General features: G+C 43.4%; 1 protein-coding gene across 1 annotated transcript in view; it reads left to right on the top strand.

Moving 5' to 3' along the window:
• LOC118791935 (ryanodine receptor 3-like) overlaps positions 1–24,276 on the top strand; it is a 139,974-nt gene that overhangs the window by 102,041 nt on the left and 13,657 nt on the right. The window contains 33 exon segments of the mRNA XM_036549500.1: positions 22–191; positions 584–804; positions 1,186–1,276; positions 1,610–1,750; positions 1,880–2,043; positions 3,298–3,376; positions 4,173–4,262; positions 4,349–4,495; positions 4,624–4,686; positions 4,991–5,066; positions 5,412–5,535; positions 5,928–6,043; positions 6,561–6,628; positions 6,817–6,938; positions 7,650–7,699; positions 7,816–7,876; positions 8,168–8,406; positions 8,845–8,926; positions 9,343–9,473; positions 9,630–9,950; positions 10,478–10,651; positions 10,654–10,708; positions 11,066–11,153; positions 11,259–11,351; positions 14,189–14,359; positions 16,266–16,325; positions 16,428–16,562; positions 16,668–16,780; positions 19,812–19,908; positions 20,363–20,472; positions 22,458–22,509; positions 22,678–22,734; positions 24,112–24,211. Of these exon segments, the coding sequence (XP_036405393.1) occupies positions 22–191; positions 584–804; positions 1,186–1,276; positions 1,610–1,750; positions 1,880–2,043; positions 3,298–3,376; positions 4,173–4,262; positions 4,349–4,495; positions 4,624–4,686; positions 4,991–5,066; positions 5,412–5,535; positions 5,928–6,043; positions 6,561–6,628; positions 6,817–6,938; positions 7,650–7,699; positions 7,816–7,876; positions 8,168–8,406; positions 8,845–8,926; positions 9,343–9,473; positions 9,630–9,950; positions 10,478–10,651; positions 10,654–10,708; positions 11,066–11,153; positions 11,259–11,351; positions 14,189–14,359; positions 16,266–16,325; positions 16,428–16,562; positions 16,668–16,780; positions 19,812–19,908; positions 20,363–20,472; positions 22,458–22,509; positions 22,678–22,734; positions 24,112–24,211 (3,861 nt within the window).

The raw sequence follows: 24,276 nt of genomic DNA, 5'->3' as shown, positions 1-24,276 counted from the left end.
CTTTCCCTCTTACTCACTCAGATGGCACAGTGATAGAGCCTGACATGTCAGCCATTTTCTGCCCAGACCACAAGGCCCCCATGGTACTGTTTCTGGACCGTGTATATGGTGTGGAGGACCAGGGCTTCCTGCTCCATCTGCTGGAGGTGGGGTTCCTGCCAGACCTGCAGGCCTCTGCCTCTCTGGACACGGTGAGACTGATGAACAGGATCCTTTTTCAAAAGCAGTATGGGTCCCATGAAACCATCACCAGAAGATCATATAAAGCAGAAGGGATTGACATGTGGATTGCTCAGAATGCATCATGACATCAAATCTGGTTCTCAATGTGACCACCCTCCCAGATCCCCTCATCCCTGCACAGTCAGTCGTTTTGTAAAGACAAACTTCACCATAAAAGTATGAATGACCTTGTGAGGGCCATAAATAGTAATTGTGCTATATTAACAGTTAGGGATGGCTGCTGTACCAGCTCCCATTACAAATTGTTTACACTCCATGTAAGCAGTTAATATAAGCAGTGCTATGATGAGGAATGATTGTATTCATGTGACATGATGCAGTTCTTGCCTCCCACCTGTAGGAGACACTGAGCACCACAGAGACAGCCCTGGCCATGAACAGATACATTGGCTCAGCCGTGCTGCCACTGCTGACTCGCTGCGCCGGCCAGTTTGCCAGGACTGAGCACTACGCTGCACTCATTGACTCTATCCTGCATACCATCTACCGGCTGTCCAAGGGTTGCTCACTCACCAAGGCCCAGCGCGATGCCATCGAGGAGTGCCTGCTGGCCATCTGCAAGTACGATCCCTTTTTATGTGCAGTACACTATATATTATACACCAGATATCATACAATTACACACATCATTCTATTATCTACATAATAACTTTACTGATCATTCCATTATATATACCAGCAACTCTTCAAAGGTGGCTTGAAGGACAGTCAAAATTTGTCTACTAGTCCTTTAATCTTTAACAATGTACGACCTTCACATCAAAGGAATGCTCCCTTGCTCTGAAGAACTGGTGAACAACCTTCCAGGGAGAAATGAGGATAAACACCTTGTCACATAACCCCAATCTTGTCCTGTTAAGTGAGTGCCCTTGGCCTCATGACCCTGATCCTGTCCTGCAGAGTGAGAGCCCTTGGTCACATGATTCTGCTGCTACCCTGCAGGCACCTGCGACCCTCTATGCTGCAGCAGCTCCTTTGGCGTCTGGTCTTTGATGTGCCCCAGCTAACAGAGCACTGCAAGATGCCCCTGAAGGTGGGTCCTGTTTCCTGTTTCCTGTCCCTTTGCACTTTAAAATAGAGGGAACACTGGGCCCTGTCTTTGTCTCCATCAGCCCAGGTCAACATTCAGACCAATTAACAGCTCAATCAAACCTAATATAATCAAACCATACTAAACTTAGTAAGTGTCAATAAAATGTCCCTGCATGAAGGACTGCAAGGTACAAGATGTGCCACTGAGCACTGTAGGCTGTAGAGGTGTCAGTGGGAATTGTAGGTAGTACAAGTGCCACTGGGGATTGTGGGAACTAGAGTTTTTTCACAGCAAATAAAGTAACTGGAAAGTAACTTGGTTCATATCCCACAGCTTTTGACCAGTCACTATGAGCAAGACTGGAAGTACTACTGCATTCCCTCAGGGTTGGGAAGCTACGGAGTGGCGTCAGAGGAGGAGCTGCACCTCACCAAAAAGCTCTTTTGGGGTATCTTCAACTCGCTCTCTCAGAAGGTACTCTCTGACCCAATGATCTCAGATGTCTGTAGAGTCTCACTGACCAATCTAAATGCAGGGAATGTGGCTACTTTTGACTGTGATTGATATGTAAGTCTAGGCTGTGGGCTCTCCTGTCTCCCACAGAAGTATGACCCTGACCTTTTCAAGGTAACCATTCCCTGCTTGAGTGCCCTGGCAGGTGCTCTTCCCCCAGACTACATTGATACTTCCATCAGCACTGTCCAGCAGAAGCTTGACTCTCTGGACTCCAAGGGAAACTTTGACCCCAAGCCCATCAGCACTGCCAAGTGAGTGCCTGGGGGGTGGGGCAAGCAGGGTGGGTCTCTGATGGAGCTGGCATCAGCTGTGTTACAAAATGGCTATGACCCTTATGGTGTACCTCTTAGGCCCAGCAGAGCTCCAGTCTTCCATTGCCGTGTTGTTTACAGTGTCCCCTAATGCAGATATGGATATGTTATGCCATTTAAGCTCCTATTGTGAGAGTGTAATCCAAAACATTTGGGTCCAATGGGTGTAGACCAGGGTGTGAAATACGGGGGGTCTCGGGGGGTCTCGGGGGGTCCGAGACCCCTTGATTAACACTTGAGACCCCCTGAAAGCCTCAACACCAAAATTTTTGGGGGTCTCTGGAAAAATCTTTAAAAAATTATTTGACACTTGCAATTGTCACTAAAAATGTCTTTTAACCCTTAAAGCCCGACAGACACAGCCGGCATCCAAATTCACATCCCTTCTTCTCAGTTGAGTTGCTCACGAAGTATTCATCGCTAACGATGCTAGTTGCTTGTCTATGCGACAAAGTGTTGGCGAGAAAAATAATTTTGAATTTACATCAAATTTAATCATAGTTACAATCTGCATATAGCTCTGTGTCCATCTCAACATCCATTACTCTTGTTTGAATTACTCATGAACTCGTCATTGCATTGATATGGAACACATATCACAAGAAAGAGCGGAACCGGAGCTTTGTAATGATCTAGATCTAATGACTAGTCACATATTTGTACATAGTGAAGTATTCATGTTATGAAGCCTGATCAAACTTCTGCAAAGTAATATCTTTACTAATTTCTTCACCCAATTTCACACTCCTGCTTCTTGGTTGAACAAGTCCCTATCGCTTCACAATGTACCACATTTCAAAATAAACAGCAGACCTTACCCTTTCTGATGATACTAGTTGTTTCTTTGTGCAACAAAGTGTTGTCGAGTAATCCGGTTTTGAAGTCACAGAAAATTTCTGCATTGTCTCCGACATAGGGCTGACATTACATCCCACTTTGTATGAAAAAAAAACACAGAATAATGTATTTGCTTTTCATTGCAGTGATCAAAAGACATGCACAAGTTTTCATAAAATAAAGCACATTCTTCATCCAATGATTCAGTGACAAGACTTCAGTGAATAAAACAATGACATTTATTTTGCACACTGGTGTAGACTGTATGTATATTATTTACAGTATCTTTGAAACAATGTGGGATTTGATGGAAATCGTTCTAGCAATAGAAAAATAACCTCCTCATACCTTTTTCAGAATTTCCCTTCCAGAAAAACTTGATTTAATTGCCAGAAAATATGCAGAGCATTCCCATGGCAAGTGGTCTTCAGAGAAGGTGAGAGAATGCCTGACTTTCCAGTTTTATCACTGTTGAAACATTGTCTGATGCACCTATACCTCTGATCTTGCTGTGCTCGTTCATACAGAGCTGCCAATACAGTCATAGGCTATCTCCATTATTTTGCAAACAATTAACGGTCTGAATCTGATATAATATGAAAATGATAACTGAATTCTGGAGGGCCAATGAGAGAAAGAGTGACTGATATCACTGTGGGGCTCATGTTCTTGAAAGCCCCACTAGCTGATAATACCAGGAATTAATAGGAAAAAGGGAATTTACACTAAATGTATTATAAATTATGATTCATAATAATGAACAAATAACATACATTAAAAGCAAGAAAATGTTATTTACCTTCATGTGCAGTGTCACTAACGTTAAAATACTGTAATGTATTTAAAAAATGTATTTATTCCCTTACCCCCTCCATCCATCAGTCTGTTCAGCTAACAGGGACAGCAGCTGACAGCTGTCTGACATAGAAAGTTGCAGCAGTTGTGAAAACTACAAACAAAAATCCACATCTTTGCTGTAAAGCACTGACAGATATGATCAGTTTAGACAGCAGCACAAACAGCAGTATAAATTTTTCTTTACATTTATGATGTTTTAATCCTTAAGAGACAAAAATCACAAAGGTACACACAGCTGTATATCAGGTAAACTACGGGAGGAAAAACTATTTAGCCAGCTCGCTAACTTTAGCATTAGGTTACTGTTACACTGTTCCTGTACCACTATGCCATATCTGATTCTTGCATGCTCATTCTTCCCTCCATGGTTACAGGCAGCCTTGGGCTGGAGGCTTGGGGAAATCTTGGGTGAGAAAGATAGAAGTCACCCTCTGCTGAAGCCCTACAGTTGCCTGACTGAGAAGGTGCAGCTAATTACAACTAACAGGAATAAGACAGTACTGGTCAATGTGTACATTTATTTGGAGATCATGTGTGTGAATTTATCCAGGAGAGAGAGACCTACCGCTGGCCAGTGAAGGAGTCCCTGAAGAGCATGCTGGCTATGGGCTGGAACATTGAGAGGACCAAAGAGGGCGAAGCCATGGTCCAGCAACAAGAGAATGAAAAACAGCACAAGACATCCCAAGGCTCACAGGTCAGTGTGCACAAGTGTGGTCTTAGAGTCCTGTCAAAGTTAATCATCTTTGGCTTTCATATTAATACTGGTTAGTATTACACAGTAACATTTTTCAATGGTGGGCTTTTGTATGTTGGGTTTCACAGACAAATGGATGCAGCCCAGATCCATTTGATATGAGCTGTGTGCTTTTGTCCAAAGAGTTACAGGTCAGTTTCAAGGAAATTTGTAATTGCTGTTTATCTGCATGACATTACATTACATTACATTGCATTAATATAGTACTATTACATAATTTTAATATATTCAGTATAGGAATTACATAATTGTATGATGACAAATGTTTTTTAAGATTGCTCTAATCCAACATCAAAACTCTCATTAGGTAGCCAGCAGAACGATAATGCAGAAATACCTACTTAGCCATTCTAAAGCTCAGAGTAGCTTGAATAAAGCAGCCTTGAATCTCATTGATTTCATCTTGTAATACTGTTTTTCCAATATTTGATGTAGGGGATGGTTGAAGTTGTAGCTGAAAACTACCACAACATTTGGGCAAAGAAGAAGATGATGGAATTGAGCAACAAAGGTGTTCTTATGTCTTATATATTTTCTAATTCAATTAATTAATTATTAATAATGAAGAATGTGCCATTTTTAAGACAGCATAACATATGTGAGGTGTCCCTGTGCTAGCACCAGTGTTATGCTGTGTGACTGGTAGATACAGTAGATGAAGACAGTCTTCAGGTATAATCAAGTATCCTGTGTAGCATATCCTCTACTCCATACAGAAGACTTCATAAAAAACTGGAGACTAGGTCTGCACTGTACCGATACTAAGTATAGGTTGTACCCAGCCTGGGCTCTGCATTGGTAAGTCTGGAGAGTACTGGACATTAAGACTGCATTGTATTTGGGTTTGCATCCTCAGGAGGTGGGACCCATCCTTTGCTTGTTCCTTACGACACCCTGACTGCCAAGGAGAAGCTCCGCGACCGTGAAAAAGCCCAGGACATTTTCCATTTCCTGCTGATAAATGGTTACACTGTCACCAGGTCATTGCACCCCTACTCCACAATGCATGGAGAAAAAACTAATGCACAACACGTACAGCATATTTTACTGACTACCACTCCCATGATGCACTGTACCATATCTTTACTTATGTCATAGCATTCAGTGGTCATGCTTGATTTCACGCATTTATAGCAGTGCTTAGTACAAGTCAAACAACTTTCTGTTCATGTGATCTTCAGGATAAAACATATATATATATATATATATATATATATATATATATATATAACATATATTTCCACTCTGTATAACTCCAAAGATAGCCCTCTAACACAGTGATAAAGCATGGCAAAATGAATGAGGGAGATCTCTATTGACACTCATGTTCTTGTAAGACCTGGCTATCTATTCACCTTTGTCCAAACTGCAGAGGCTTGAAGGATATGGAGCAGAGTTCATTTTCCATGGAGAAGAGGTTTGCCTACAAATTCCTGAAGAAGCTGCTGGAATATGTGGACTCTGCGCAGGAGTTTATAGCTCACCTGGGTGAGTCTGGCTGCAGGCCTGCATTCACTCTGCTGCCAACTGACAGGGTTACAGACTACTGACAGAGTGGACAACTGACAGTGGCAGCCTACTGACTTACTGATGTGATAGAGTGGCAGCAAACTACTGATGGGCTATCAACAGAGTGGACTACTGGCAGTAGCTTACTTGATAGAAAAGCTTGCTGAAAGAGTGGCCTTCTCACAGTGGCCTGCTGATGAAGATGCCTACTGCAGAGTGGTCAGGTGGTCACTGCAGGGTGAGACTCATCTGCTGATTAATACCTGCAGTAAATCAGAGATTCTCTCCGCTCTTAAAGTGTGAGATAAGTCCTCTTCACTTCCATTACGGGGCCTGATGGCTTTTCTTGCGCACTCACTGCTGGGAAAGACAAACAACGAGGCATGCTAGACTTGCAGTGTCAGACTCTATAGCGCAAGGCTTTCTGATGTCAGAAGAGCAGTACAATGTCATGATCTGTTCTGACCTTTGACCCCTTTTGCCCCTATCATTCTAGAGGCCATGGCCACCAGTGGAAAGATAGACAAGTCTCCTCACGATCAAGAGATCAAGTTCTTTGCCAAGGTGGGAATGCTCCTCTCTTACTGAGTAAATTACAGAGAAACGTGTAACTTTTCTTTGAAAGCAGGATTGAAGGGACAGCAAAACGTCTCGGACCATGTGGATATGGCTGTTAGGGTTTGATAGTTTGACTCAACTCAGGGGTTGGCTAATGTCTGTTTGCACTTTGCTGTGCTCCTTCTGCATCTCAGGTCCTCCTGCCCCTGATTGACCAGTACTTTAAGAACCACTCCCTCTACTTCCTGTCCTCTCCCAGCAAGAACCTGAGCAGCAGTGGCTATGCCTCCAATAAAGAGAAGGAGATGGTCACCAGGTACCACTATGTGTTCTAAATGCCAGATTGTGCACTGCATACACTACACTACACACTGCAAACTCCACACTGCATGCTCCACGCTGAGTGCTCTAAACTCCACAGTGCACACTCTAAATTTCACATTGATCACTCTAAACACCACACAGCATGCTCTAAACTCCACACTGTGCACTCTAACCTCCACACTGTGCACTCTAATCTCCACAGTGTGCACTCTACACACCACAGTGCACACTCTAAATTCCACAGTGCGCACTCTAAATGCCATGCTGTACACTTAAAACTCCACACTGCTCACTCTGAACGCTATGCTGCTCACTGTAAACTCCACAATGTGCAATCTGATATCCATGCTGCACACTCTAAACTTCAGAGTGTGCACTCTACACTCCACAGTGCAGATTTTAAACTCCACAGTGTGCACTGTAAACTCCATTTCTGCTTATACCACTGTTTGTTTACTAAAGCAATTCTGTCTAAATATCTTGCTCTGCTACACACAGCAGAAACACATCTATGCTACAGCCATTTCCACCTGCACAATAGGAAACAAGCTGTGCTTTTCCCTGACAGATGACTGAAAATGGTAGCCTGCTCTGAAAAACAGATACAGTATGCAGAGCCACTGGCTCCCTCACTCACTCTCTTGTCTCTAGCTTTGTAGTTTTGTCTCCTGACTGCTGTCTGGCTCTCTCCTCTCTCCTCCAGTCTGTTCTGTAAACTGGCAGCTCTTGTCAGGCACAGGATTTCCCTCTTTGGTAAGACGTCCACCTGCTGGATTCATGTTCACCTTCTACCTGCTGCTGTTTGCGGTTGGCATTGGTTTCCTCCTGCTGCAGGGGGGAGGATGTGTGATCAGTCTGCTCTTTCCCAGGGAGTGACTCCATTACCATGGTGAGCTGTCTCCACATCCTGGCTCACACTCTGGACACCAGGTAGGCCTCTGCTCGCTCCCCTTTCCCTATCTGACGAAGGAAACAGGGTTACTTCATTAACCTTTGTCAAGTCATGAGTTGAGCCCTTCAGGTGAAGAGACAAAGGATGGCTTCACCATGACCTTTTGAGGATCGAGTGGGTTTAAACAGGAAAGTAATTCCTTTTGATGTTGTTAACACTGGATGTGTTTCAAAATGAGGTAACAGTGCCACGCAAGGTTTTGGCTCAGATCTTGGCTTAGTGCCCCACCCGCTGAGCACACCTGCATGATGATATGTGCCCCCTGGCAGGACGGTGATGAAGTCAGGCTCGGAGCTGGTGAAGGCAGGTCTGTGGACCCTCTTTGAGAATGCAGCTGAGGATCTGGAGAAAACACTGGAGAACCTGAAGCTGGGGAAATTCACACACTCGCGCAGCCAAATGAAGGGCGTGTCACAGAACATCACTTACACCACGGTGGCCCTGCTACCCATCCTCACTGCCCTGTTCCAGCACATCACCCAGTATCAGTTTGGGGTGGACCTGCTGTGTGAGTGCTCACCCATGGCCCTGCCTCCTGCTCACACAAAGCAATCACAGCCTACACAGACATTTTGATTGCCCCTATTTATTCACCAGTGTTTTACTGCACTACATGTAGTCAAACAGTTGTGTTGTCTTTGCACTGTAGTTAAAGGAACTACTTTGTTATAACTTACTTGCGTATGTGTACCTCCTATGTTGCACCTAAAGATGTACACATGTTAATACATGATTGGAAAGAGTGCATTTGATTGTTGAGCAGTTGAAGTTGAACACTAGCATGGCTCTGACTCTGTGTCTTTATTGTTTTGTGTAGTTGTTTTATAAGTGTACAAACATGAAATATGAAACAGTTAAAATATCTTTACAGATGTGCAAGACATGCTGACGACACAGGATGTGTTCAAAAGTTACCTGATTTTGATTGAACAGTGGTATGTTTCAGTGGATGACATCTAGTTGTCCTGTTATCGTATCCTGACCAGTCTCTACTCACTGGGAACAGGCAAGACCATATACATTGAGAGGTAATTACTTTCTTGCAAAGTTTGTATACTTTAGGTTTTTTTTTTTAATTTAACTGCTGTATGAAAGTCTTTTATGAGTATTAGGGCCCATATTTGAAATCTAAATTTGTCTTGTTTTTGAAAAAAGGTATTTGATAGCCAGCCTCTTTATGTAAAATAGTCCATATAACCTGTTCTTTGTGTTGTGTGCATATGTGTGTGTCCATGTGACTTAACTGGCCATGCCTGTATGCATGTGATTTTGCGTGTGTTTATGTGTGTCCACACATGTGTATATATATGGTTGTGTGTCTGCCTGTGTGTATGTCTGTATGCATGCATGCACATACATACGTATGTGTGTGAATGCATATATGTGTTCGCGTGTGCTGACATTTGTGCCTGTTTGTGGGTTTGTATGTGTGATACCCTCTTAGACTGCTCCCTGCTCTGGGCGAGTGTTTGGCCACACTGGTAGGAGCCATGCCTGTGGCCTTTCTGGAACCGCACCTGAATATACACAACCCCCGGTCTGTGTTCAACACCAAGACCCCACGAGGGCCAGTGAGTGAAATCATACAGTACACTTCTCTTTATAATCCTTGGCTCAGTTAAACCCAAACATACTGATCTGCCTGATTCATTTCAGCACTGGCTAGGAGATGTTATATAGCCCTACTGCAACGTGCCTATCATTGTGTGTGTGTGTGTGTGTGTATGTCAGTCCTGAGCATGCCGGACACAGTGCAGGAGATGTGCACTGACATACCACGTCTGGATGGACTGATAAAGGATATCAATGACGTGACAGAATCGGGGGTGCGCTACTCCGAGATGCCTCATGTCATCGAGGTGGTCCTGCCCATGCTCTGCAGCTACCTGTCTTACTGGTGGACTAAGGGGCCTGAGGGCATGGCCCAGAGTGGGACCCCCTGTTGCACCACTGTCACCTCCGAACAGCTGAGCCTCATCCTGGGGAACATCCTCAGAATCCTCAACAGCAACCTGGGCATCGACCAGGCCCCCTGGATGAAGAGGATCGCTGGTGCGTAGGCACCCAGCAACACAAGTTCTGCAGGGTGTTCAGAGAGAGCGCTTTAATGCACAAAATATAAGTCCTACCATTTTCAGTCAGGGACTTTAAGATACTTTTGTTCTCTAATCAAGTGGAAGTTGAGGAGCACATGCGGCATGCTTCAGATTAGTGCATTCAAAGCATGTTACACAGAAATTGAAATGTGACAGTTATCTAAATGGCTAATTCCTTTTAAGAGAATCCAATTCACTATAATTCATAATTAAAACATAGTAGTTATACATTATAGTTCATAATTAAAACACAGGCAGGTTTCACAGTACTGATGATATTACCTTACAATAAAGAAACTTTATCTATTTCCAGCTTATTCAGTTACTATTCCAAATCAAGGAATATTTGAGTCAACTTGATGTTATTGGAACAGTCAGGAGTGATTGAACTTAAATCTCAGACTTGCTGGGACTGAGTGATGTCCAGTGTGACTATGTAGGTGTTGAATGCCCACTGGTGGTCTGTCTTTGGCTTCTGTGCAGTCTATGCACAGCCCATCATCAGCAAGGCACGTGTAGATCTGCTGAAGACCCACTTCCTGCCCACGCTGGAGAAGCTGAAGAAGAAGACGGTGAAGGTGGTGGCCGAGGAGGAGCTGCTGAAGGCTGACAGCAAGGCCGACACCCACGAGGCAGAGCTGCTGGTCCTGGACGAGTTCGCCGGGACCTCTATGCCTTCTACCCCATGCTCATCCACTACGTCGACATCAACAGGTAATAACAGCACATCTGAGTTCCAGACTGGTGACTCACCAGCCCACTGCCACAACAACACGTGAATAGGCACACCTGTATTCCAGGCTAGTACAGTATCTCCGTGCCTGACTTCTAACTACTGTGTGGATGGCAGTCAAGTCTCCAGAAGTCATGGTTCATCTGGTCGCTAGTGTCCTCTTGGTTTAGTGATGCTCATGTGCAACAGGGACATGCACTGAGGGGTGTGCATAGGTCAGCATGCTTCACCACAATGCAAGCCTACAGTGCATCACCGCATTACACTCAGTGGCTGGTGACATCATGGCAGGAGGCATGGTGCTCACTGTTTTCTTTTCTGGCTGCTGTCCTGCACAGGTCACGCTGGCTGAAGGAGCCGGACTCTGACTCCAGCAAGCTTTTCAAGATGGTGGCGGATAGCTTCATCCTCTGGTGTAAATCACATGTAAGCTTCCACTTTCAAAATGAAAAAAGGAATTATCACAAAGACCCTTGCTTAAATTTATTTTCAGAGTGTTTTTTCATGGTATGTATTTTTTATTTCCCATAGAACTTTAAAAGGGAAGAACAAAACTTTGTGGTTCAAAATGAAATCAACAACCTGTCCTTCCTGACCGGTGAAAGCAAGACCAAGATGTCAAAGGTAAGGGAGGCAGGACCTGATTGCTGTTCGGTCATTTTGCAGAAGCAGGGTCCACTGATCCTGATACAGGCTTTTGCTAATGAGAGGACTTTACTGCCTGACACAGAGCTTAAACAGCCTCAGTTTATATCAGAACAGTATATCTCTGGTCAGCCATTGGCTCTCTCCTCTACATTAGCACTTTGGAAGTTAGTGCCTGTAGGCCCTCACTTTCATAGCTACAGATATTCATTGTGCGTGTCACATCTTTTAGTTCTGAAAAAATATAAACTTAATGTTCATAATCTTTAACATCTTTAAGAAAAGATTCAAGGCTTCCTGGGTGGTTCTATGAGGAAATGCATAAATTGGGCTTTATAGAGGAAGTCTGATCATGTGATGGGGTATGCACATAGTTGCAAAGGTTTTTATGGCATTGTCAATGAATGAAACAGGAATACCACTGTTTAGCAATACATCAAAACAATAAAAACGCAATGCAACAGAAATGCCCTTATTCTTGGCAATGGCAATGAGACATGCCTACTCCTGATTTGTTAAAGGACATTGCTAAGTTATTACTGTTAAAATCTAATACCAGATCATGTGTGCCTTTAAACAGGTGGAGAGTGTTGCGCAATGAGATCATCAACAGTTGATTATCAACAGTTGGCACATCTAAATGTTAAAACAATTAGTTGTTACTGTTAGTTATTCATTATTAGTTATTATTAATATCAGTAATACCCAGATGCATCTGTCCCAGATCAATTGATTCCATATCAGGACACTGAATAACATGACCCCACTTCAGCGGAATTCTGTCAAGGTTTGCAGAGAAAGGACCCAGGCGCAGACAATACGGGGAGTACAAAAAGGCTATTCTTTAATAACAAGTCCAAAAATCACAAGCAATATCGAAGTCAGAAAAACAGTCTGGGTCAATAGCCAAAAATCCAGTGCAAAACAGACAATGTCCAAAACGGCAGGCAAAAGAGTAATCTGGGACAGGCAGAGTCGGCAAAAAGCAGGAACAGGGCAGGCTTACAAACAAAAGGCGGGAACAAAACAGCTAAGACACTGAGACGATCGGACAAAGAGCAAAGAAAACAGCAGGGTATATGTAGGCAGGCAGATGATGAGGAGACGAGACACAGGTCGCACACCTGCTGTAGTTGATGTAGTACAAGCTGTAGTTAATGGGGGTGGCCGAGTAACAGGAGGTCGTGGAAGCAGGTGGGACAAGGGACACCGTAGTGCTGACAGAATTCACAACATAAATGTCTTTACTGACTGAAATTGGTGATGATGGGACTGATCAATTTGCCACATTTTTTATGAACATTTCAGGATAAAGAAAGGAATTTACAGAGTGAATTAGATTGGATAGATTACTACTGGTCGGGCTTTGTTCTGTCTGCAGAAAGATTGGTGATGTGTTTATCAGTGGCTCCTTGTGCCATATCATGATGCAATATGTCCCAGTATTACTGCAATGTACATTACAGGACCTGTAAGCCTAGAGTCCAGCCCTTCTCCTTGATAGCACAAGGCCATACTGTTAGTCTAAGGAGCTATGTTAAATAGTTATATTATATCAGAGCTATATTAAACATATGATTTTTCAAATTGTGTGCCACCTGAAAAAGAGATGTACACACATTGTTTGCAGGACCCGGCGTAACAGATACACTTAATCTCTTCAGCATCAAATTCGTAAAGTAGAATTGACAATTTGTGTATGGCCAAATTTAAAATGAAGTTGCCATGATTAATGATAAATACTATGGCAACACTGCATTTTACCTCAGTGTGTAAATATAGATTATAAACCCAGAGGGCAGATTTGTGTTACAAGCTGATTTGATCTGTTTTCTGTCTTTTGTACAGTCCTTGCTGGCAAAGGTACAGTCAGAGTGAATGAGGAGTATTCAATGGCCAAGACTTCCCTCTTTCTGTTTCTTTCTACCTCCCTCTATCTCTGCCTCCCCCTCTTTCTCTTTCTACCTCTTTCTCTCTCCCTCTTTTTCTCAGCCTCCCTCTGGCTTTCTCTTTCTCTCACTCTCTAGTGCGACACTCTCCTCTTTGTCTCTGAATGAAAGCCAGTTTTGTGATAAAACAGCAGCCAGTTAAGAATTGGAATCATTTTCGGGATTAGCGTGTTCTTGTGGGCCCTATCATGACCTTAGGGGAACAGGACACACAGAACCAGGTAGATAATGGCCTGCTTGTTTTTGTCACACACCTGCTCCTGGCCTTTTGGAAGGCTGATCACATGTCTACTGTTGTACTGTACTGACTGTCCATGCAAAGACATGTCAGCCCCACAGCTGCACTGGTGTGTACGTCACTGGTGCTGTGGCTTTGCTTTTTCACACCGCAGCACTGTTGCAGCAGGTTTGCATCAGGGCTGTGTGTAGAGTGTCACATTCCTCTTAACATATGGCTTGTGAGAATACAGTGCATAAACATACAGTTAGTGTTCAGCTTCTGTAGAGTCTGCTAAAAGTGTTGCATTCCTCTTAAGAAATGGCTTGTCACGATACAGTACATAAACATACAGTTATTCAGTGTTCAGCCTCTGTTCCAGCTTCCATTTGTCCTTTCAGCTTCCTGTCTGCTGTGTGGCTTCAGTGAAAGCAAAATGTCTCAAATGAATAAACTGTTCCTCTTGGTGAAAGTTGTTCAAAGTAAACATATAAAGAAGTACGAAGTGTTTATTGTGGATAACATTGCTAAATAAAGGGAACATATTTCTTGTCTGTGCTGTACTCATCTCCATTATGGTGCTGTGGTCTGTGACGGTTGTGTGGTCTTTCAGGTTGAAACACATTAAACGCCAAAGTTTCTCTCTCTAGTCTGGAGGCCAGGATAATGAGAGGAGACACAAGAGGAGACGAGGTGATTTCTACTCTGTCCAGACCTCCCTTATCTTGGCAGCACTGAAGAAGATGCTGCCCATTGGGCTGAACATGTGCACCCCAGGTGACCAGGAGCTCATCTCCCTAGCCAAGATCCGCTATGGCCTGGTGAGTGTCGTCCAATACACTGTGCCAAACACAGCCACACCGCTCCAAACACAGCGCCATTTCCACACAGTGACACTCCTCCAAATACAGTATCGTGTAAGGGACTTCCTCACACAGACCACTAATTACGTAGGGTAGTGTTTCTCAAACCTCTCCTGGAGATGCCCTTGTCTTGCATGTTTTAGATCTCTCCCTGCTCCAACACAGCTGCTTCAAATGATCAGTTTGTTATTAAGCAGCTTCAGGAGTTCATAACAAGTTGATCATTTGAAGCAGCTGTGTTGGAGCAGGGAGAGATCTAAAACATGCAGGACAAGGGGTCCTCCAGGAGAGGTTTGAGAAACGCTGATGTAGGGAATATCATTATCCCCATACAGGCACTGGTCATTTGGTGAGGATAGCTAACATTCCTCAATGAATATAAAAACTAATAAGATGAGGTCTTTTAAGCCTGTTAGAGCCCATTTTGTCAATACAAAATACAGACATGGTGATGACATAAAACAAGTTTATTAACACAACGCAGACAAACACTGACAAAGCAAAATAAACTAGAATATGAAAGCAAACAGTAATGAACAAGAAATGAATGAATGAATAAATGAATAAATGTAAAGATAATGCTAATTGTGTGTGTTAGCTGTGTCAACCTACAGAGGATCATGAAGTGATAACTGTAGTTTGACATGTTTTGGCAAAACATTAATTAGACATGAGTCTAACCATACGGGTTATCTTATTTAGACATAAGCTTTACGTAACTATTTGTAAGTTGCTCTAATCAGTCTCATAGGGTAATTGTAACGGGGGGGGGGGGGGGGGGGGGGGATCATCATTGTATGAGTCATGGATGTGTCTAAACACATGTCGGACAAGGTCAAATCATGATGTCAGTATTATAATACTCATTGAGTTATTCAGGAGAGCAAGTCCATTGGATGTGAGGGGATCGCAGCTCAATGGGTTTCTCTGGGATTGTAGATTCATAACACAACATGTTGGAAAGAGCTTGGCCATCCAGAGCTGAAAATGAGCTCAGGATGGTGAGGTCAGGATGCATCGTGGTCAGGGTGCCTTCCTCTTCCACAGCTTGCTGAGTTATGAAAAATTAGGTGCATGTTTTGGGGGGAAAGAACTCCCCTCCCTTCAAGAGCAAGGAGGGATCCCCTAGCAGAGCTAGCTAGATGTGATGCCATCAGGGAAGGAACTAATGGGAACCGAGGGAAATAAGGGGACTTAGGTAACTGAGGGAACTAAGAGGGAGTCACTAAGAGTCACTGGTAGAAAACTCATTTGTGCTATCTGATTGGACAATAGGAGCCCATTTAGACACTGTGACAAAGACCTGAGAATCTCCAGTAAACTATGGGTGACCCCACTGGAGCTTACATTTGAGGTGCCAGGCATCTGAGAGAGGTTACATGCATGGCTGTGCCAGGGTGTATGTGTTTTGTGTCTTAAATCAAGAGCAGTGTCACAGAGTCCATTTACAAATGGCTTGGGGTTGGTTTATGGCCTGACAAGGGTGAGGGGTCATGCAGAGCTCAGTCCTCTCCGTACCAATGGCCAGGTCCATATACATTTTGGATGCTGAGAGTAAGAATTTGTAATAACTTGGTTTTGGTTGCAAATATGTGTCCATATCCCCTACAGTCCTCTCCACATTGCTCCAAACACAACGTCATTTCCACACTGTGCCAAACACAGCCACACCACTCCAAACATAGCACCACCTCCACACTGTGTGAAACACAGCCACACCACTCTAAACACAGCACCATCTCCACACTGCTCCAAACACAGCTTCATCTCCACACTGCGTTAAACGCTCTCGACACAGCAGTGCACAGCACTGCTTTCCAGGACCTGCCCTCCTGTCTTTGAATGCATTTTTACTCTCCCACAGAAAGACACAGATGAGGAAGTGAAAGACCATTTACGTCAGAACCTGCACCTTCGAGATAGGGTAGGCGTGTGTCAGTGCAGTGGTGCCCCAGAGTGTGTGTTTCATGAAGGCCTGCCGGATTGACTGTGCTCAGTGGTCATACCTGACCTCTGACCCCCCCAGTCAGATGACCTCACGGTGCAGTGGCAGCTCAACCTGTACAAGGATGTGGTGGTGAAGAACCTGAACCCAGTGGACCCCGAGCACACAGTGGAATGAGTGCAAAGCATTTCCGCTGCCGTCCTCCACCTGGAGCAGGTGAGCTTCCTTCTCCTCCTCTACTTTCTCACCCTTGCGCAACTCCTGCCTGCTGTGACACACATGTAGCTCCTTTGTAACCAATATTTCCTCCTTCACCACTAGGTGGAGCAGCCTCTGCGGACCAAGAAGTGTGTGTGGCAGAAGCTGCTGTCCAGGCAGCGCAAGCATGCTGTGGTGGCCTGCTTCCGCATGGTTCCGCTGTACAACCTGCCCAGGTACACTGCTCACACTGTCGCCAAGGCAACCAGGGCATCAGAGGCCACATTTTAAACAGATTTCAAACAGCCTCAGCTTTTACAGGCTTTTAGCATGTAACAAAACCCCATTGGACACCTTTATCTCTTCTGTAAGTTTTTGCAGAGAAACAGCATCAAACCAAAGCAGCTGCATCAAGCAGAGCTGAGCAGAGCAAATCTCATGTCCTGAAACAATAATGGACTTTTTTCCACAATGCAGCTGCCTGCATGGTCCATTAATGACAGCCAGTCTGATCTACCCTTTTACAACATGATCCTCTCTTATACAGTTAGGTCCATAAGTATTTGAACAGTGATACAATTTTCATGATTTTGGCTCTGTACGCCGCCAGTATGGTTTTCATGATTTTGGCTCTGTACGCCACCACAATAGATTTGAAATGAAGCAATCAAGATGTAATTGAAGTGCAGGCTTTCGGCTTTAATTCAAGGAATTTAACAAAAAAATCATATAAACTGTAAACCCTTTGTGGAACCAAGTCGGGACCAGCGAAGTAACACACTGATGACCACCTTTCAGTTGAAAAGATTTATTTTGATGCGCAAAGGGAGACTCGCGTGGGAGCAGCGACATGCATTCCAACCGAGATCTTCAACATAATGGCCACAAATGAGGGTTTAAGTACCTTGTCCGCGGTATACCAAATGGCAGGTGTTAACATTCCCATTGGGAAGTGCATATCACACCTGGATGTCCTGGGGACACCCACTGGGTCAGCTACTGGGGACATCCCTTTGAACCCTATATGTGGCCGTTTATCTCTAACAGTCAGAGGGCTATTGCAGAGTGTGTGTGTGGGAACGTAAATAGAAAATGTAGTTCAAACAAAATGCAATTTAAATAGAATGTATCTGGTTCAAACCTATCAAAACCATTAAGAATTACAGCAATTTTTATACATAGTCCCCCATTTTCAGAGGCTCAAAAGTAATTGGACAAACTAACATAATCATAAATAAAATTATCATTCTTAATAATTAGTTGAAAATCCTTTGCACTGAATGACTGCCTGAAGTGTGGAACCCAGATTCTGGGTTTTCTCCCTAGTGATGCTTTGCCAGGACTTTACAGCAGCTGTCTTATGTTGCTGCTTGTTCGTGGGTCTCTCTGCCTTCAGTTTTGTCTTCAGCAAATGAAATGCATGTTCAATTGGGTTGAGGTCAGGTGACTGACTTGGTCATTGAAGAATATTTCACTTCTTTGCCTTGAAAAGCTCTTTGGTTGCTTTCGCAGTATGTTTTGGTTCATTGTCCATCTGTACTGTGAAGTGTTGTTCAATCAGTTTTGCAGCATTTGGCTGAATCTGAGCCCCATACACGTCAGAATTCATCCTGTTGCTTCTGTCAGCAGTCATATCATCAATAAACACTAGTGACCCAGTTCCATTGGCAGCCATACATGCCCATGCCATAACACTACCTCCACCATGTTTCACAGATTGTGTGGTATGCTTTGGATCATGAGCCATTCCTTCCCTTCTCCATACTCTTCTCTTCCCATCATTCTGGTACAGGTTGATTTTAGTTTCATCTGTCCAAAGAATATTGATCCAGAACTGGGAAGGCTGTTTTATGTTTTCTGGCAAAATCTGATCTGGCCTTCCTATTCTTGAGGCTTACTAGTGGTTTGCACCTTGTGGTCAACCCTCTTTTTACTTTCATGAAGACTTCTCTTGATTGTAGATGTTGGCAATGATACACCTACCTCCTGGAGAGTGTTCTTGACTTGGCTAGATGTTGTGAATGGGTTTTTCTTCACCAAGGAAAGAAGTTTGCAATAATCCACCACAGTTGTCTTCTGTGGTCATCCAGGCCTTTTGGTGTTGCTGAACTCATCAGTGCGTTCTTTCTTCTTAAGAATGTACCAGATTGTTGATTTGGCAACTCCTAATGTTTATGCTTTCTCTCTGATGGGTTTGTTTTGTTTTTTCAGCCTAATGATGGCCTACTTTACTTGCATTGACAGCTCTTTGGACCTCATATTGTTCATAGCAACAGTTTCCAACTGCAAATTCCACATTTGGAATCAACTCCAGAAATTTTAACTGCTTAATTGTTAATGCAATAACAAGGGAACAGCCCACACCTGGCCATGAAACAGCTTCTCAGTCACTGTCAGGGGTGCTCAGGCAGGGACTCAGGCGCAGACAGGAAGGCACGATGAACAAGGCGAGTTTAATGAATCCAAATCAAATCCGAAAACAAGGTCAGAACAGGCAAAGTCAAAAAACCAGGGAAATTACGGTGAACAAAACCAAAAACAGATCCAAAAACGAGGTCAGAGAAACAGGCAAAAATTCAACAAGAACGGGCAGGCAAAACAGGACAAGCTGCTTGTAGCGCAACAGATGAACTCAGACGAACTAGCAAAGAACACTCAACAAACAGGGAATATATGGGGCGAGTCTGATGAGGGAATGAGATACAGGTGTGCAGGTAGGCGGGTGATGAAGCACAGGTGGGCGGAGACAGGATGGAGAACAGGGCAGGGCTGGAACACAGGGGAAAACAGTAAACAAGAGCACATGGACAGCGAAAACAAAGCCAGCTAAGAAGCCACCGTACTGACAGTCAATTGTCAAATTACTTTTGAGCCCCTGAAAATGGGGGACTATGTGTAAAAATTGCTGTTATTCTTAATGGTTTATATGATATTTTTGTTAAACCCCTTGAATTAAAGCTGAAAGTCTGCACTTCAGTTACATCTTTATTGCTTCATTTCAAATTCATTGTGGTGGTGTACAGAGCCAAAATCATGAAGATTGTGTCACTGTCCAAATATTTATGGACCTAACTGTACAACCTTGAACCTCACTACTCGCTTGTCACTAACATCCTGATTGCTCTTGACAGCTGGTTGGTAAAAATGCATGAGGTAATTGGCCATATTAAATGCAAGATTACAGGTCAGTGAAACTAATACAGATTATAACGTGCTATTTTTGCAGTTATGACTGGAGCTTCAGTTTGTCTCCCCTTCTTTCCCTAGGCATCGATCCATAAACCTCTTCATCCAGGCCTATCAGAAGCTGTGGATAGAGACTGAGGCTTATTCCTTTGAGGAGGAGCTAGTACAGGACCTAGCAGTAAGCACTGTGCATGTGTTGCCCCTTGTGGCTGCTCTCCCCCATGCATACCTGGAGTCGCATCCCTGTCAGACTGGTGACCTTGCTGTCCATGTGTCTGAGTGACAGAGACTCGGCCATGGCTGGCATGATCTTTCTTTTAATGGAGCTGAGGCTTTCTCACTAATTTAGCTCCATATCAGCCTCATTCACACATCAGTTGATGACCATGAAGATGCAAAAGTTTTGTATTTAATGTCTTTAATGATTGCAGTGTAAACATTGCACACTTCTGTTTATATCATAAATGAATCTAGTCCAAAATTCCAATGCTTGAATTACCATGGTTGTGGCTAAATAGGCAAATAGGCCACCAAACTGTAGCAATCTTGTAGAAAACTGAAGTGCTTCTGTGGTGGTGTGGGTTTGGGGGGGGGGGGGTATGCCCTGCTGACTAGATTGTGTATCTGTGCAGAAAACCCTAACTGAGATGGAGGAGGAGGAAGAGGAAGAGGCAGAGATACAGCCTGATCCTCTTCATCAGCTCATTCTTCACTTCAGTCACAACGCACTCACAGAGAGAAGGTAAGGGTGATGTATACACACTCACAGAGAGAGAAGCGAAAGGTGATATAAACTCACTCACAGAGAAAAGTTAAAGGTGATATGTATGTATTATGAAAAAATGGGGGCCACATTAATTCACTTCACACCCCTGTAATTAATATTACTGTATCAAGATGCTTCCTGAGGCTTTCTAGGTTCTGAAGTATTTCGAGCATTACTCAGGCAGAATTGCTCTAGGTTCGTCAGATCTTTTAGTGTTCATTTGCAAAGTGCTTTCTTGAGTTTGAGCCATAAATGATAGGAATGAGGTCTGGAGACTGAGGCCACTTGAGAACCTTTATATAAGTCGCTACGGAACAGTTTGAAACAAAAAAGGAAATTATTTAGAAAATACAAGTTGGAGAGCTCAGATAGTAATAAGATTGAATACAGTAATATGCGAGCTCAAGTTAAGAAAAAAATAAGGGAAGCCAAAAGGTGTTATGAAAGACAAATTGCACTAGATGCAAAGAGCAACTCTAAACGTTTTTTTCAATATTATGGTCAAAAAAGGATAGTTAAGGATGAAATAAGAGGTATAAAAAATAAGGATGGGGTTATGGTTTACGATAACAAAGCTATTGCTGATACACTAAACAGTTACTTTGTGGAGAGTTTCACTAGTGAAGTGTTTTTGCATATGCCTTCAGGTGCAGTCAGTTCTCAGATACTTATAGAGGAAATTGATTTAAATGATGCAGAAGTACTAGATAAACTTCAAAAACTTAAAATAAATAAGGCAGCAGGCCCTGATGGAATATATCCAAGAGTTCTCAGAGAACTAGCAGAGGTGGTTTACAAGCCTCTGACAGTTATTTTTAAGCAATCTCTTAAAACTGGAGAAATACCAGATGACTGGAAACATGGCAGTGTAGTACCTATCTACAAGAAAGGAGACCGGACTGAACCAGGAAATTATAGGCCTGTCAGTTTAACTTGTATCGCATGCAAAATACTGGAATCCATCATTAGGGATAATTTGGAATTATTCCTGGAACGAAATGGTGTTCTAAATGATAGCCAACACGGTTTTCGCTGAGGGAGGTCGTGCTTAACAAACCTCCTGGACTTCTTTGAGGAAGCTACAGTATGTCTGGACTCAAACCAAGCTTATGATATTATCTATTTGGACTTTCAAAAGGCATTTGACAAAGTTCCACACGAGAGACTCATATTGAAAATGACATCTGCGGGAATTACAGGAGCTGTCACCGAGTGGGTTCGAAGTTGGTTGTCTAATAGAAAGCAGACTGTAACTGTGGGTGGAACTGTATCAGAGCAGGGTCCTGTACGAAGTGGAGTCTGGAATACTGTGTGCAGTTCTGGGTACCGCACTATAAAAAAGATACCGAAGCTCTAGAAAAGGTTCAAAGAAGGGCAACTAAATTAGTTCCTGGCATGAAATATAAATGCTATGAGGAAAGATTCAAGTTACTTAACCTATTTAGACTAAGCGAGAGGAGGCTTAGGGGTGATTTGATTGAGGTATTTAAATTTATAAAAGGAATCAATAAGGTTAACTATAATAGATTCTTTAGGGTGAGTTCAGTCTGTAAAACAAGAGGACATAAATGGAAACTAGTTGAGAGTAAGTTCCGCACTGATATAAGGAAATATTATTTTACACAAAGAGTTATCAATACATGGAATAGATTGCCAGGTCATGTAGTTGAGGCAGAGACCCTTGCTGTATTCAAGTCTAGACTTGATGCAGTTTTGGATACTCTTTAATTTTAAATTTAAATTTAAAAAAGAAATGGCAAGCTCAGTTGGGCCGAATGGCCTGTTCTCGTCATCATATGTTCTTATGTTCTTATATTAAGCACCTAGACAGAGTGTGGCATTAATGCGTTCTCTCCCACATCACCAAACAGATGTTATCCATCATTTGAATATTGTGGTTTATACTGCTGGTTTATACTGATTTGGTCCTGCTTTACTTTGAATTGTGTTCTTATTCCCAGTTTCCTGGAAGAAGATCCATTGTATATTGCATATGCAGACATGATGGCAAAGGTACTGCTCTGTGTCCAGCTGCCATGGAAGACAAAATGTTCCATGATCTAAATATACATAAATCACACCATTGTCTGGCCTATTCTTCCACAGCATGAATGCTGTAGTTTACTTTACAGTGTGCATACATCAATGTGTTTGCTAGGTCAGCTCTTTTTGTGTCTGTAGAGCTGCGCAGAAGATGAAGAGGAACAGGTGGAGGAAGGGAAAGCGAAGACCTTTGAAGTGAATATTTTCAGATAGATTTTCTTACTAGTGCATCATTACATTACATTAATTTAGCAGATGCTCTTATTCAGAGTGACTTCCAGCACAACAGAACAGAACTGTATCCATTCAAGTTGAAGGGGCAGCAGTGTCAGTCTAGGCTAACAGCACTCCCAGACCACTGAGTGAGTACAACACCATTCAAGCCCTATCACAAGTTAAATTGTGCTAACCAGCCTAGAAGGCCTAGAAACTAAGGGAAGCCAAGTTGACACTACCATACATCACAGCCACTAGATCACAGAATCCATAACACATTGCGATCCTACATGTAAAATAAATAGCAAGTACGACAAGTAGCAGATGTTAGGGGGTGGGGATTGAGCTGGAACCGAGCTGCAATGTGAAGAGGAGGGTCAGCGTTGGAAGATGGCCAGTGACTCCGCTGTCCTGACCACCATAGGAAGTTCCTTCCACCACTGGGGGACCAGTACAGACAGGGATCATGTCTTAGAGGAACAACCCCAAAGGAATAGGACAGTCAGTTGCCCCATGGTTGCAGAGTGTAGTGATCTGGGCAGTACATATGGTTTGTAGATTAATTGTAGTTATGAGGGGCTGTCCTGTATGCCAGCACCAAGGTTTTGAACTTGATGTAAGCAATAACAGGAAGTCAATGAAGTGAGGCAAGGAGAGGCGTAACTTGACTATGTTTAGAGACAAGTCATGCAGCTGCATTCTGGATTAGTTTCAGGGGTTTGATCGCACAGCCAGGAAGACAGAGGGAGTTACAGCAGTCCAGGCATGAGATGGCCAGGGCCTGAACTAGGAGCTGCGTTGAATATGTAGTGAGCAGGGTGCAAGGGTATGACTCACACCTCCTTTGAAGGCTGCAGGCAAGGCCTGTGGAGAGGGATAAATTCATCAGAGAGGAGATGAATGGTAGAAGGCTGGGAATGATCTGCTGGAGATGTGAGGGAATGGGATCCAGGGTACAGGTGATGACAGGGGTCAGTGTGATGTCAGGAGTTGAGCAACATCAACAGCTTAAAGTGAAGAGAATTTAGAGAGAGGAGGGAGGAAATAGAGGAAAAGGAGAAAGATGATGGCTGTGGTGAATGGAGGGAGTTTTGAATGTCTTCTGGTTGTAATGATCTGTGAAGTCAGCTGCTGAGAGATCACAAATGGGTGAGGGAACATGCTATTAAAGACCACAAGCAACACAATATTAGGAAGACACAAAACACTTTAGCAATTAGGCTGTATGAAAGCCCTCTCCTCCAGAATGCTTCCTAAAATGGAAAATTTACATATTCAGTCTGTGTATAATGACATGCATATATTTAATTCTGCAAGATCGATGTATGGGTTATGATGTCATCTCTCCCCCTACAGGAGAAGGAGATGGAGAAGCAGAAGACTCTGTACCAGCAGGCCAGACTGCATGACCGCGGGGCGGCCAAGATGGTACTGCAGATGATCAGTGCCAGCAAAGGTACACACCCACAGACACACACACACACACACACACACCTCAACATACAACTACACACATCTGCA

The sequence above is a fragment of the Megalops cyprinoides genome, chromosome 17, assembly GCF_013368585.1.
Source record: "Megalops cyprinoides isolate fMegCyp1 chromosome 17, fMegCyp1.pri, whole genome shotgun sequence".
Taxonomy (NCBI): Eukaryota; Metazoa; Chordata; class Actinopteri; order Elopiformes; family Megalopidae; genus Megalops; species Megalops cyprinoides.
This window is presented reverse-complemented; position numbering and strand designations above follow the sequence as displayed.